The sequence below is a fragment of the Thunnus thynnus genome, chromosome 23 (assembly GCF_963924715.1).
Source record: "Thunnus thynnus chromosome 23, fThuThy2.1, whole genome shotgun sequence".
Lineage (NCBI taxonomy): Eukaryota > Metazoa > Chordata > Actinopteri > Scombriformes > Scombridae > Thunnus > Thunnus thynnus.
In genome coordinates, this window is record NC_089539.1 from 2,026,794 (window position 1) to 2,041,155 (window position 14,362).

The 14,362-nt window shown below is 41.9% G+C and overlaps 1 protein-coding gene across 1 annotated transcript in view; it reads right to left on the minus strand.

Moving 5' to 3' along the window:
* Positions 1-14,362, minus strand: part of LOC137175843 (protein bicaudal D homolog 1-like) — a 64,368-nt gene that overhangs the window by 19,410 nt on the left and 30,596 nt on the right. The window contains exons 5-10 of the mRNA XM_067581753.1: positions 13,420-13,594; positions 10,586-11,092; positions 10,307-10,485; positions 8,508-8,898; positions 7,752-7,946; positions 4,720-4,871 (exon numbers count right to left, since the gene is read on the minus strand). Of these exons, the coding sequence (XP_067437854.1) occupies positions 4,720-4,871; positions 7,752-7,946; positions 8,508-8,898; positions 10,307-10,485; positions 10,586-11,092; positions 13,420-13,594 (1,599 nt within the window). The remainder of the gene's footprint in view (positions 1-4,719; positions 4,872-7,751; positions 7,947-8,507; positions 8,899-10,306; positions 10,486-10,585; positions 11,093-13,419; positions 13,595-14,362) is intronic.

A 14,362-nucleotide genomic window follows, 5' to 3' on the forward strand; every position in this document is an offset into this window, starting at 1 on the left:
GAACACTGCCCTCACAGAATGCAGGCTTACTTGTGGTTACTACGGTCTCCAAAGTAGAATGGGAGGCAGAGCCTTCAGCTATCAGGCTCCTCTCTTGTGGAACCATCCTCCAGATTCGGTCCGGGGGGCAGACACCCTCTCTACATTTAAGGCTTAAAACTTTCCTTTTTGATAAAGCTTATAGTTAGGGCCGACCAAGCTTACCTTGGATCAGCCCTTAGTTATTCTGCTATAGACCTTGACTGCCAGGGAACTTCCCATTATGCACTGAGCTCCTCTCTCCTCCTCTCCATCGGTATGTATTCATATACCATTACTGCATGTTACTAACTTGACTTCTTCCAGCTGTTGCTGCTGTTTGTTGTTACTAGTCAAGTATCTATTGTTGTTGTTGTTGTTGTTGTTGTTGTTGTTGCTGTTGTCATCATGCTTCTCTTTCTTTCTCTCTCAACCCAACCGATGGCCAAAGCAGATGGCCGCCACCTAGAGCCTGGTTCTGCTTGAGGTTTCTTCCCGTTAAAGGGGAGTTTTTCCTTACTGCTGTCGCCAAGTGCTTGCTCATGGGGGAATTGTTGGGTCTCTGTAAACTAAAGAGTACTGTCTATACCTGCTCTATGTGAAAAGTGCCCTGAGATGACTTGTTGTGATTTGGCGCTATATACAGTACTGTGCAAAAGTTTTAGGCACCCTAGATGTTTAGATTCTTATCCATTATGCAATACCATCAGGAAGGTGTCTGACCGGTCCCAAATTTATTCATGACATGACAATGACCCCAAGCATACAGCTAGAGTCATAAAGAACTATTTTCAGCAACAAGAAGAATGATGAGTCCTGCAACAAATGGTATGGCCCCCACAGAGCCCTGATCTCAACATCATGGAGTCAATCTGGGATTACATGAAGAAGCACCTGAGATGGCCTAAATAATAAAACCACAGAAGAACATTCTTTCTCCAGGATGGTTACAACAACCTACCTGCAAGTTACCATGAAAAACTGTGTTAAAGTGTACCAAGGAGAACTGCTGCTGTTTTAAAGGCAAAGCTGCTCACAGCAAATATTGATTTAATTTAGGTTTCTGCTGTTTACTCAACTTTGTAAGAAGTTAATTGATAAATTAAAACAATTTATAGCAATCTTTTTGTAGCATTCTCACTTTACTTTTAGTGCCTAAAACTTTTGCACAGTACTGTAAATAAAATTGAGTTGAATTGAATATAAAGTGGCAGAAATTGAAAATACAGTACCTCAAATAGCACAGTACTTGAGAAAATGTACTTAGTTACATTGCACCAGGAGCTCCAAGTAGTGCTGTCTTTATAATATAAAGGTTGTGTTTTTATGAGTATCCTGTCTTTCAGGCATTTGGACACGTTGGTGCTGCCATGTACAGTTCAAATCCATGCAGGCCAGCTGTAGTATAGCGGCAGAACTCTAACCAGATCCCTCACAATGTAATTGCGCAGGGACTCAGAGATGCCCTATACAAAGCCATCGGTGAAATGAAATCACTGAAAGAGCAGCATACAGCACTGAAAGAGGAGAACACAGCACTGAAAGAGAAGGCTTCAGCACTGAGAGAGCAGACTACAGCACTGAATGAGGAGAACACAGCACTGAAAGAGCAGGCTTCAGCACTGAGAGAGCAGACTACAGCACTGAATGAAGAGAATACAGCACTGAGAGAGCAGACTACTGCACTGAAAGAGCAGACTACAGCACTGAGAGAGCAGACTACAGCACTGAATGAGGAGAATACAGCACTGTAGCTCAAACAAAAGGACAACCTCCTTAGCAGGGTCACCAAAAAAAGGAGGGCTTGAACCAAAGCCCTGGACCTGCTGGCATGCAATGAAAAAGAGATGAAGCCGAGAGACCAACAGTGGAAGAGAGCATATGATGCTCTGGAGGTGAGCCTGAGAGAGGAGCTGGCTCAAAAAGAGGAGAGGTGGAGGAAAAAAGACCAGGAGATGGAGAGAGAGAAGGCCCTGTTCCGTCACACATTGTTCACAAAGGGGGAGGAATGGAAGAAGAAGATGAGCCAGTAGCCACTAGAAATAAATAATAAAAATAAATTAGATCGCCGACCAGCTTGAACGCCAGTTTAGCAGTTTACTAACATTGCATAGCAACTGCAGGCAGCTGGGAACTACTTTCTTGTAAATGACTCTTGTAATGTGGTTATTTTAAGGACCAGTGTGTAGAATTTAGTGGCATTTAGCGGTGAGGTTGCTGATTGCAACCAACTGAATACCCCTCCCCTTACCCTGCCCTTCCAAGTCTATAGAAGAACCTATGGTGGCCGTGAAACTCACAAAAAACATGTAAGGCCCTCTCTACAGCCAGTGTTTGGTTTGTCCTGTTTGAGGACCTGCTCCCTATGTAGATATAAAGGGCTCATTCTAAGCTAATGAAAACACAACGTTCCACTAGATGTCCGTTCCACTAGATGACACTAAATTCTACACACTGCACCTTAAAAAAAACTGTTTTTATTGGATTGTCTATAATTTCTATATTGTAATATTTGGTAACTGTTTTATAAAAGTAATATGTCACTCCTGGCGGTGATATATTGTGATTATATCACAGCAAACGGGGTTGTCTGAACAACGCCCCTTAGCTGTGATATAATAAGGTATGGAAAAAGAGTCACAGTTTTCTAACTGTTTCATAAACTTTAACAGGGGAATCTTCCTCTCAAGTCCGTTTATGACTTATTTATGACTTATTTTGATATTGAGCTTAGTCTTTAAACCCCAGCAGAACATGCTCCAGCACTGATATCTGCTCCTTTGCCATCCTATATACCATGAAATACAGCCCTGTCCACACACTTAACTTGTGTCAAAACAATGCGGGGGGCTGCAATGAGTGGACACGTTGTTTAAAGGATAGGTTTAGGTTTTTTCACATCTGTCTTAATACAATACTGATGTGCCATTATGTATTGTACATGGAAATGGGTCTTTGTTGCTATAACTATAACTCTACATACTGACTCTGAAGCTGTTCTCTTGGAACGTCACTACACTGTAAATGAAGAAATAAGGGACAAAATCCACAGCCCTCGTTCTGTTCAAAAGTGCATTCCAAAGTTCAGCTGAAGCTAATGTGATGCTTCAGCAGTCTCAGTTACCTAACTTGATTCAATATATAAAGGCAGGAGCAAGCCAAGGTGGTCTGGAGGACAAGAACAGCTGGAGATCGACCCCAAAACACTCAAACAGTTTGTTACCAAAATATTTGCATCCAAAAACACAGACTGCTAAAAATACTCCAACTATCAAATCTGCAAAGAAAACAGAATCACTTTAAAGTTCCTCATCTTCTTCTTCTTTGGGTTTTATTGGTGGTTGGCAACCAGTTTATTGGTGCATTCAAAGATTTCTCTGAGCACGGCCTTAGCAGTAAAAGCTGGATAACGTCAGCTTATCAGACTTAATCAGACTTATACACCACCACTACCAGAATGTATCCCTCCACCACAGCTCAGCAAGGCACTTCACTCCTCAGAATAAAAGGAGGGAATTTCATTCTAAATAGGCTGTAACTTTAGAATATATCCACTTAATTTAGCTAACTGAGGCTGCAACAGCCGCAATGCCAACGTATTATCTTGTGAGTGTATGATCTTTGGTAGACGCAATTGTAGCGGACAAACACAATACCGACGCATGCATCTTGTGCACGTATACTCTTTGGTAGAGGGGGTATGACGCCATTGACAGGTGACCAAATGAAACAGACCGTTATCTTGATTAAAATTGCAGATTTCTCTGAGTTTGAAAATTGTTGGAAACATTTGGGATAATGTAAGTACGCAACTCAACAAAATATATAACATAGGTCTAGTTGTTTTTAGACATTTTAATGTGGAATAGTTACATATTATAGCTTTAAGACAGACTTGAAAAAGCCCAAACCTATCCTTTAAGGTTCCAGTGAGAGAATGACATACAATCCAGGGATCAATCCAGGAAGGAAGTGAAGTAACACATTTGAGCACTGCACAAAAACTATTCTATCTTTCATTGCTAAAATCACAAGGTAAACAACAAAAATACAGTGTTCATGTTACAATGTCAGGAATGTGCACATGAATGTGATTGGCAAATGCAGTGCCTTGCCAGATGACATTGTGTTAAGTCGCTGCACAGACTTATTTGAATGAAATTAATCAAATGAATGAGAGTTTTTTTTAATTGTTGGTCTTGAAGCGACTTTAGTATCAACTAAGGAAAATTCTAATTCTATGCTAGAGTAGTATCAATTTTCTCATCTAGCTCTCGGCAAGAAAGAGAACCAGCAAATATCCCAAAATGTCAAAGTATTCCTTTGAGATCAGAGAGTTTTTTGATTGTAGGTTTCAGGGAAAATGTAGCTGGCACAAATTGATACATGAAGAAATGAAAGAACTGATATAAGAAATGCAACTGTTCAGTGTTTTCTATAATAAAATTGGAGAGGGGTTGATATTTGCAACTTTAAAGCTACACACATTAATGGATTTTTTGGCCACTTGGAGGCAGAGTAACTCCCAAACAGATGGAACAGAATATTATAAATCTCATAATCTTATGAAGTTATTATGGCTAATGTATTAGCAAATACTTACTATACACATCCAGCTGACACAGAGGAACATGATTCATTGTTAATGTAAAGAAATAAATTAGGTAGTGGAGTTGTAATTTCTTGTATTGGGTCTCTGACCTGGTGGCGAACATTGCCCGTAGAGAGGAGAACGTGGCGGCATCCTCCTTCAGGGCCTTCAGCTCGTTCCTCAGCTTCATCATGGTGTCAGTCACCATGGACTTCTCCGCCTCATACTTACTCTTCAGGTTGCCCAGAGCCACCTCTGCCGTCTGGGTAAACACACACACACAGAAAATACATGGCTAAATTATTTTTATTAGTGTTTTTGTCATTTCCTAGAGTATAATTTGCACTGTGTGTAAGTCCAAATCAGAACAGGTGTCAGAGCTATTTTTTATCCAAAGGAAGACATTCTCTGAATGGACAGCAGCTCTAGCCTGTACACTGTATCACTGAGGCACATATCTGTCTATGGAAAAGCCAAATAAAACAGACAATATAAAGTAATAGCAATAGAGGAGAGGTTTGGGACAGCGAATCCAATCAAGCTTATTGATTGGTGTGTTTCAGAGAAGCACAGGCCAGTAAACACTTGGACTATTAACTGCTAGACTCATTCCCAAATGGCATTATTAAACCCAATGCGAGTGGCTGCTTTCTTGTTACGGGAATTGGGTTGATTTCTTCTGTGTGACTGGTGGACAATAAAATGAGGATGGGGCTATCAACTAGACAGCGATACTGGGATACGGTTGTTTAAGCTGATACAAATACAAATGGGAAAACAACTTTTACAAAGACTTCATCTCCATCTCTAACAAACAGACCCCCCCTTTTTGTTTTTGTGTGGGGGGGTTCTTCTCTCTCTCACTCTCTCTCTTTCTCTTCCTTTAAATCTGACTTAATTATTGACAATTAATGACTATTAATAATGCATAATAACAAATATAGATACAAAGTAAACAATGGTATTATGATAACAAGTAGGATGATGGTGGTGGTATAAATGATATTATAAATATTAAATAATACTGTGCCCAAGTCCTTCTAGTAACAACAAACAAACAACAATAATGACAACAATAAAAATGCATATTATAATTATATGTCTGGGTTGGACCTGTCCTCTGCTGCCTGCCCTCTGGTGCGGGTGAACCCGCCTCTGGGTTGCTGGCCAGGGGGAACCTACAACCACTGTACCACTGTATGTTCTGACAGTCCCAACTGTCTTGTATGTTATGTTATATTGCACCAACCAATAAAGAAAGAAAAAAAAGACGGGGAAAAGGAGCATCAACAATAGTCTTTATTACAATGTCACTGTCATGCATCCTCATTACACTAGAATGTGATTAAGCTGATTAAAGCTTCCTGAACGCTGACATACAGTAAGGATTAATCAATCATATGCTAATATGATGGTCCATCTTATACTATCAAACACTATATGATAATATCACTTTTGCATTTTTGGGCAGTACATTAGAATAATATCACTATGACAAATGATACTAAATGTATTATAGGAGTTACGTTATTGTAATGTTGTGATCCATCTTATTGCTTGTTCTTAAAAGCTGTGTTACATTTAAGCCATATACTTTTCTTAACTTACAGTATCTGACTGTCACTCAGCATTAGTTTAAAGGATAATTCTGGTTTATCACAACTTGCTCTTATTTTCATGGTTTGGTATTCCAACAGACAATAATATATAGGTCTGAATATAAGAAGATATATTTCTCTGGAAATTACATTTGAAAAAGTGGTCCTCTTATATTCAAGGACTAGGCAATAACATGTTCATAAGTTCAGATATTCTTTTTAAATGGAGAGAATACCAGTGTAACATCAGCCCCTTCAGAGAGTGTTGCATTATGGGTTGTTTGTAGTCTTACTGTTGGCTAGTGGGCTAGTGAGTGTCCAGTCCACTGTTACTCATCAATAAAAGTGTTTAGTTTGCTCAGTTGCAGGAGTTTTTGAAGGTTCATGTAACATGTTTTTTCTGCTATGGAGAAAATAAAAAAATGATGAGTGAAAACAAGTCCAAAGCTTCTCTCAGTGTCTTTACTGCAGGAACAGACAGTGGACTGAGACATCTGGCAAGCAGCCAAGAATCGCTGCTGTCACAGATGATGAGGAGATCAAAAAGACAGACAGTTGAAAAGTGCTCACTGCTGGAGAAAATCATTTTGACCAAGAGCCTGATAGTGAGTATTTGGCTAATAGAAAAAGCTACACAAATGTGGAATTTACATTCTGCTTTAATGGCATTATTTGACTTTTACAAGATAAAAGGTTTCAAGGATGAAGACTTTCTTCTCCATGGATTTAAGATATCTCAATAAACTTTCCCAACAATACTAGTGTGAAAGTGTGTTGTATCTTCAAAAAGTATTTTTCCAAAGACAGGTGTTGGAAAAGGGGTGACGTCTTATAATCACGGTCGTCTTATATTCAGGCAAATATAGTATTTGAGAAGGCAGTGACATCAGCAAGAGAAGTCAGATGAGTCAAGAAACATGAGTAGCCGGACAAGCCCTGCAGTTAGTCAATCTTAGAGGAGAAAACAAAGGTATTGTAACAGTATAATAATTACCTAATTATCCATTGTAAATATCCATTACTCTTCTTGGTTCAACTTTGACCTACCGTATTTAACATACCTGTTTGCATAGCAACATTTCAGGTGCACTCACTTTAAGTTTTACTTCCAAATAAAGTCGTTTAGATAATCTGGATAAACTGTTGGTTTGTTTCCAACCTGTCTGATTTGAAAGTTGTGATAAAATGATTGTGCATTTAATGATCATTTACATATTGCACAAACCGTCATACATAAAAAATTCCTTATTATTGGCATTGTGCAAATACTCTGTGCTCCTATTGGTCAACATCATGGAACATGTTGAGTGCTCAGCAAAAGAAGGTAAATATATTGTAATTCTCACGAGTCCTTTTGTCAGGATGTTGTGAGGCGTCCCAGATGCAGCATCGGTTGCCGTCCACTGTGATACACTACATGAGATAAAACAATCAATTGTCGCGCCCAATGCCCATTTTCAGTCCCAACAGCTTACGTATGTCGGGTCAGGCTATTATCGGGCTGATACCGTGTATTCTGAACCTGGCATTACATGTCCTCTCACCTGTTTGTTAGCCTTGAGCACCAGTCTGAGGGTGGCTATCTGCTCTCTCTTGGTGCTGAGCAGAGACTTGAGCTTCAAGATCTCCTCCATGCAGCTCTCCTTGTCCTTGTCCAGCAGAGGAGCCAGTTCCCTGGCTGTAGCTCTCTGTCTGGACAGCTGCAGAGACCTGTCCACTGCCCGTTGGAGATGCTTCACCTGGGGGAGGGCAGCAGAGAAGTGGAGGAGAGAGGAGGATAGGACAAGAGGAAATAAGAGGATACACGGTGGTATAATTCATTTTGGAGGTGCTTCAGAGGAAAGGAGAGAGGAAGAAGGGAAGGAAGTTAGAGAGGGGTGGAAAGTGGAGAAGAGAGATAATGAGGAATTTGGATAAAAGAAGGGATTCCGTTTATGGGAGAGGAGAAGAGAGGACAGATGAATGGGAAGGAAGGAGAGGAATGATAATACACCGCTGAAAAAGCAAGATAAGAAAAGAAAAAACAGACCTTAGTTTTCTAAAAGGTGTTACATCTAAGGGAAGAGAACCAATCAAGAGGAGAGCAGAGAGGAAGGAAAAGTAGAAAATAAAGGGGAGAAAAGGACAAACAGGACAAAGTGGGGGAAAGTGAAAGAGGTTTGCCTGGGGGAAAAAAAGTGGTTCATTTGTGGTTGCTGAAGGTGATTCACCTGAGAAGGGGAGAGAGTTAGTGGACAGAAAAGTTGAAGAGAGGAGAGGAAAGGAGGAGGACGGGGAATTCCACTGACACTGTGTTCTACCTGGTCTCTGATGATAGCGTTGAGGTGGTAAATGTTCATTGGCTCCCTGCGCAGCTCGCCAGCTGGCTCAATGGCAGGTGATGACGATGATGACGATGATGAAGAGGCACTGATGCTGGGTGAGCGGGTCGGAGGTGTGCAGGGTGGCAGGCTCTGCTCAGACGGCACCTGGAGGCCCTCCCTGTCCCCTTCCTTCTCCTCTTTCCTCCCCTCCCCAGATAGGGGTTCTTTGGATGGAGACGCCGAAGGGCTCCGCGACTCTGTGGGAGTTGAGGTTGCCGAGGCGACAGTGGCCAGCCTCCTGGCGAGGCGTGGTGTGAGGAGCACTTTGCTGTTGTCCGAAGACATGGCTTTGAGACAGGCACTGAGGCCCCTGAGGCCCCTGCCTTGTCTAGAAGAGAGAATAAAATTCATTTGATTACTTAAACCTGTAGGACGTGTATCTGATACAGACACTCACCAACTTTGGGGTTTGAGCCTACCTATTCCTGTTTAAAGACAGATTCTTTACTTGTTACAACACACTGTTGCAAGTGTGAAGAAACTGTCTAGCTTAGGGTTCTCAAAGGGTGGTCTGCTACCCAGTGGTTGCAAACATATTTTGTGTGGCCTGATAAAACTGAAATAATAGAGCGCTCTGTCTTTTCTCTTCAAACTTCCCCTTAGCTTGTGTTAAACATGGGGGCCTTGACAGTCTGGCCACCAGATTTGGAAACTGGCTGACACTTACAATGTCTCCTCTCTGGTGGGGAAGGAGTCAGACCAGGTAAACCCAAACATCTGATAAGGGTGAACTGGTCTGCAAGGTCCTTTTGCAAGGCTAGGAGCACTGCAGCTTCTGTGGTAGCAGAGACCAAAACATGGGTGTGGGAAGAGTTTGGTGAGGCAAAGAACTTTCAAGACGACTCAGGAGAGTTGAAGAAATGAAAGGAGCATTTTGAGTGGGTGTAACTGAATCATCCTTCAGAGAAGGTTCAGCCAGATAGCTCAGGCTAAACCTTACCCATCTCTATGGCAGTGGTAATGTTCTGCAAAGACAAAACTGGCAAGCTGAGTAATAGAAAGGATTCAGGAGTATATGAGACTCGCCCTGAAACTGAAGGCTCTGGGTGTTGTTGGGAGTCCTGGGTGGCACATGACCGGCAAATAATCTCCAGTTATTACACAACTCAGCCCTTCTCATGCTTATGCTACAGCACTGGGACTGAGACTACAACTGATTGTAAAACCTCGAATCCTGAAGGACCAATATCTATTTTGTCCTGGTAGTGGAAGAGTGAACTCTCTTTACTTCTGAGAGACAAGTGGGATGGTCATGTGTGTTTGCCTATCCATGAAGACTGGATAGGCAAAGCTTTCTATAGACTTAAAGACAACTCAGTCCATGCCCCTCAGAGTGTCTTATGGAGATGCTGTGGAAATATTGGATGCTAGGAGGATGGTATTAACTTCTTTAAGTAGTTAAGTGTTCTTCCAAAGTCCAACACCCTCCGATAATGTGAGAACAAGTAGTACTTGACCACATGTATCAAAGAAACTGAGCATCCCCTGGCTTGAAGACATGGAGTTCTGCATGTATAATAATAATAATAAGAAGAAGAAGAAGAAGAAGAAGAAGAAGAAGAAGAAGAAGTGGGAGAAGAAGAAGAAGAATGAATAAAATGTAGCATTTTCAAGGGTGTATTTTTGGCCCTCCACTTAAAATAGGCTCTCCAATTGTCTCAGTCACTGTAACTTTGAGCAACCGTGCTCAACCCTTTGATGTTGTATGTGTCCTATTAATAAAACAACAGTCAGACCTGTAGTAGTCCAGCATGACGCGGTTGGGTGTCTCGTTGCTGCACAGACAGACGTGGTGGTACAGCTGGGCAAGCTCCTCGCTCAGCGTCACCAGCTCGTCCTGAGCTGCGTTCAACGCGCTCTGACTCTCACTGGATGCTGACTGAGCTACCTGCAACTCCAACTCCAAGCTAGAAACCTGAGAGGAGAGAGGAGAGGAGAGGAGAGGAGATCAAATCCTTTATCCAAGTAAATATCTCTCATTCCATTCAAACAGACAGTCAGTATGAAGTGATTACCTTCTCCCTTCCCTCCCGGCAGCTCTTCTCCAGTGAGGCGACCTGCCTCTCCAGTCTGTGGAGCTGAGAGTTTCCCCTTAGCTTCTCCTGTGCTGCGCCCTCCCCACACTGAGCCAGCCTTTCCCGTAGGGTTTTCACCTCTGCCTTGAGCTCCACCACCTCTGTCACAGCCACACGATACTTGCACTGCATGATCTCCAGACCCGGCGTCTGGTATGAAAATACCTGACTTTTGTTTACTGTCCCACTCTTATCCTCATCATTTCCTTCTTCCTCTTCAGCGTCCTCCTCACACCTGTCCAGCTCAATCAGGGCCTCTGGGGTGAGCTGAGAGGCTTGGGCCTCCTGGGTGAAGCGGGCTCCTCGATGTAAGCGGCGGAGGGCAGTGACTCTCTTGCTAAGGCGGAGGGCCTTCTCATGCTGTTCAGTGAGGGCCCCCTGGGTATGTTGGAGCTGAGTCTGGGACTCCTGCAGGCTGGTCATCAATGCTACTTTATCACGTTCAACCTGAAGGGGGCAGCAACTCGATTAGGGAAAAACATCTTATATGGTACACGATGATCAGTATGGTGTTTAATATTATGTTTTTTTCATTTAAATGTTCAAATATTTTTGGCATCCCTCACTAAACAGCCAAAACAACTAGGGTCCCAATCACTTTCTGCACTTTCATCTCCAATACAATAATGCTAGATATTCTAGATATCAGTGTCTGCCAATATGAGCAGTTCATAGATAAACTCGATCGTTCCTAAGCTCCTGCAAGACTCATCAGGTCTGCCACAAGCACTTGAAACCTGTTTGATGTTCATAAAAACTAATCCACAACAGCCAGTAAGAACAAAATCCACCAGAAGGATGAAGTACTTTTGAAATGGCAACCACTGAATGGTTCAGCCTTCAGGTTCAATGTACAGGAGAGACCAAAGTAAGGCTTAGAGAAATTCACCCAGAGCTAACATGTTCTCAATGATAAGTGTACCAACAAAGAGACCAGCTGAGGAGAGCTCATATCAGGTAAGAGACAAACATGTCAGAAAGAGAAAGATACATAAAGTGTGTAATTAAAGGACTCCTGTGGAGTTTTGGAGGGTTTACAATGTTTTAGTGAGTGGGTTCCCATTTTGTTTGAATCTCCTACTCTACTAGTGCTTGTATGAGGATGAGATGCAGAGGAGGATCACATCATTTGGAAAAAGGTGAAGCAGCAGTCAAAGCAAAGTGATGATAAATGACACCAGTATTTAAAGATTAGACATGAATATCAAATGATGTGATGTCCCTCATCAATATTTAGTGGCAGTAATGCACCAACAAACTGCACCAAAAAACCAGTAGAGCACCCATTTCACAGGGCATTTGGTTAAGATGTATACCATATGACTGCAACATCTCTGGTCTGATCTCAGGTCACTTTTGCACACATGAGCACATCTCTTACCAACTTTACAACTGGAAAGACTTTTAACATACACTGAGTCATGAAAAACTGTCTCAGATCTTTCAGACTGCATAATAACACAACATGGATGGGATGTCACTCCACTTTTTCCCTCAGGTGTAAAGAAACAACACAGTAGCACAAAAGTGGACTCATTAACATTTAAAAAGAGCAGCTTCGACAGCAATGAAACCCACCCATCTGCTGGAGAGTGGTCGATAGTGTAGTGTGTCAGCTGAGATATAAATAAGCTCTTCCTGCAGCCCAGCCTATCAGAGAGACTGCAGACAGCAGGGAGAGATGGGATTACACCTACAGGAACTGAAGCATCCAGATGCACACACACATATGGATGTGCGTATACACACATGCTGGTGCTCTGAGCATGATTTGATGCACTAAATAATTGTAAGGTAATTGTAAGGTTGAGAAATACTACAAGTTTGGGAACATATAAGAGAAAGGTGTTTGGAAAGAAAACAAAAACAGATGTGTGACTGTGTGTGACCAGAGAAGACAAAGGGAGAAGGTGAGAGACAGAGTGCTTTACGCAGTGGGGATACTGTGTGTCAGTGTGGTTTACAGTAAATTATTCAAAAGCTTTGATTTTATAAAGAGGAGTTGGCTGCTGGGTTATCAACCCAGCAGACGCTGGTTTTGTGACAACTGCAGCCAAAATATGCACAAAATTCTAACTTTTTTGGTGTAATTTTACAGAATATTTAACATAATGTTTAAACATTGCAGGTAAGTGGGAAAAAAATAAATAAGTAATACAACATGGTTCAACATTTTGGGAAATTCCAACCAAGAGTGAAATGAGAAGATATCAGTCTCACGTCTGTGTGTTAACTATGGAGCTGGAGTCAGGACATGGTTAGCCTAGCTTGGCATAAAGATTGAAGGCAGGGGGAAATAGGTAGCATGGCTCTGTCCAAAGTTCAAAACTACACCTACTAACACATCTAAAGCTCACTGATTGACACGTCGTTGGTTCAATCCGTTAAAAAACAGACATGTCAAAGACGTTTGTCAGAAAGACCCAAGCTGAAAAAAAGGTAAGAAATGGTAATAATAAGGATATAGTTACTTTTTTCGTTGTTGTCTGTGAGAAGCAAATTGGGAGCTAGCGTGATGGTATAGCAGCAAAAAATCTTTTTTGTGAAAGGTTGGGGTGGGTGGTTGGGTAGTGTGTGACTTTGATATGGGAGACTGTTGTTTCCTTCCTGTGTCCTACCAACTAATGACTTTGGTGTCTTTCAAACACAACCATGAATGTTCCCTGTGTTGATCAGTTTCAAACTGTGTTCTGTGCTCCTCTGTGACAGCCTTATAAATGCTGGCTGTCTCTGAGTTAATAATGTATAAGTGGATGATCTGAGATCAGACCCACCGTCAACAGCTGTTGCTTGAGCTTCTGGATCTCTGTCAGGTTCATCTCACTGAAGAGGTCTGATGTCGCCACCCCTTCGGCTTTTCGACCCGGGCCTCGGCACTCTCCGTTAGCCCTGGGCACCGACCCAGTAGGTGTCCCCGCTCCTGACCCGCCCAGCAGGTGACCATTACACCTAGAAGATCAGAGATGAGCATCTTTAAAATCCCACATATGCACTTTGTTTCCCTCATATCAGGGAGAAAAGTTGAATATGTATAACCAGCACAATAAAGAGAGTACAATGGTATAAGCCTTTTAAAACTTCATAAAATGAGGTATTATCAAATACCAAAGATACAGTCTACTTTTCAAAGGATGTTTACAAACATAGCACAAAAAGTAAGGAAATTTGTGTTTGGTAGATTATTTCTTTGTTGTAACAATGCTTCTTGGCAATAAATCTTATACCGTTGGAAAGCCTGTTTATTTCCCTTTTAAATGGTGCCACATTTGTAACGAACATGCATTTGTGGGATGAGCAGCAGAGCTGAGTATGTGGGTTGCGCCCATGAAAAATTTGCCAAATCTTCTCTGCCAATGCCAAACAGCTTATTTTGCTGTTGCTATTGACTCTTGTTTTGAGCTTCTGGTACCCCCAGGTGCTGCCAGGAGGCCTGCCATGACTGCCCTTTACCATCAGGCCCGTTTGCGCAGGTGTCGGCAACAAGTGCACTGCAACCTGAACATGTGGAGGAACGTTATGTTCAGCGATACTTTGAAATGACACATTTAATACTGTTAAAGCTTTGAAAGTGTTTTGTATTGTGTTAATTTGAGAAGCTATTCAAAATTGACACATTATCCGACATATTAGGTTTATATGTATATATCCGGGCTCAGGTCAGGCCTCAATTTGAGGGCAGTGCAGGGCTCTACTTGTGATCACTAGTAACATAAACAT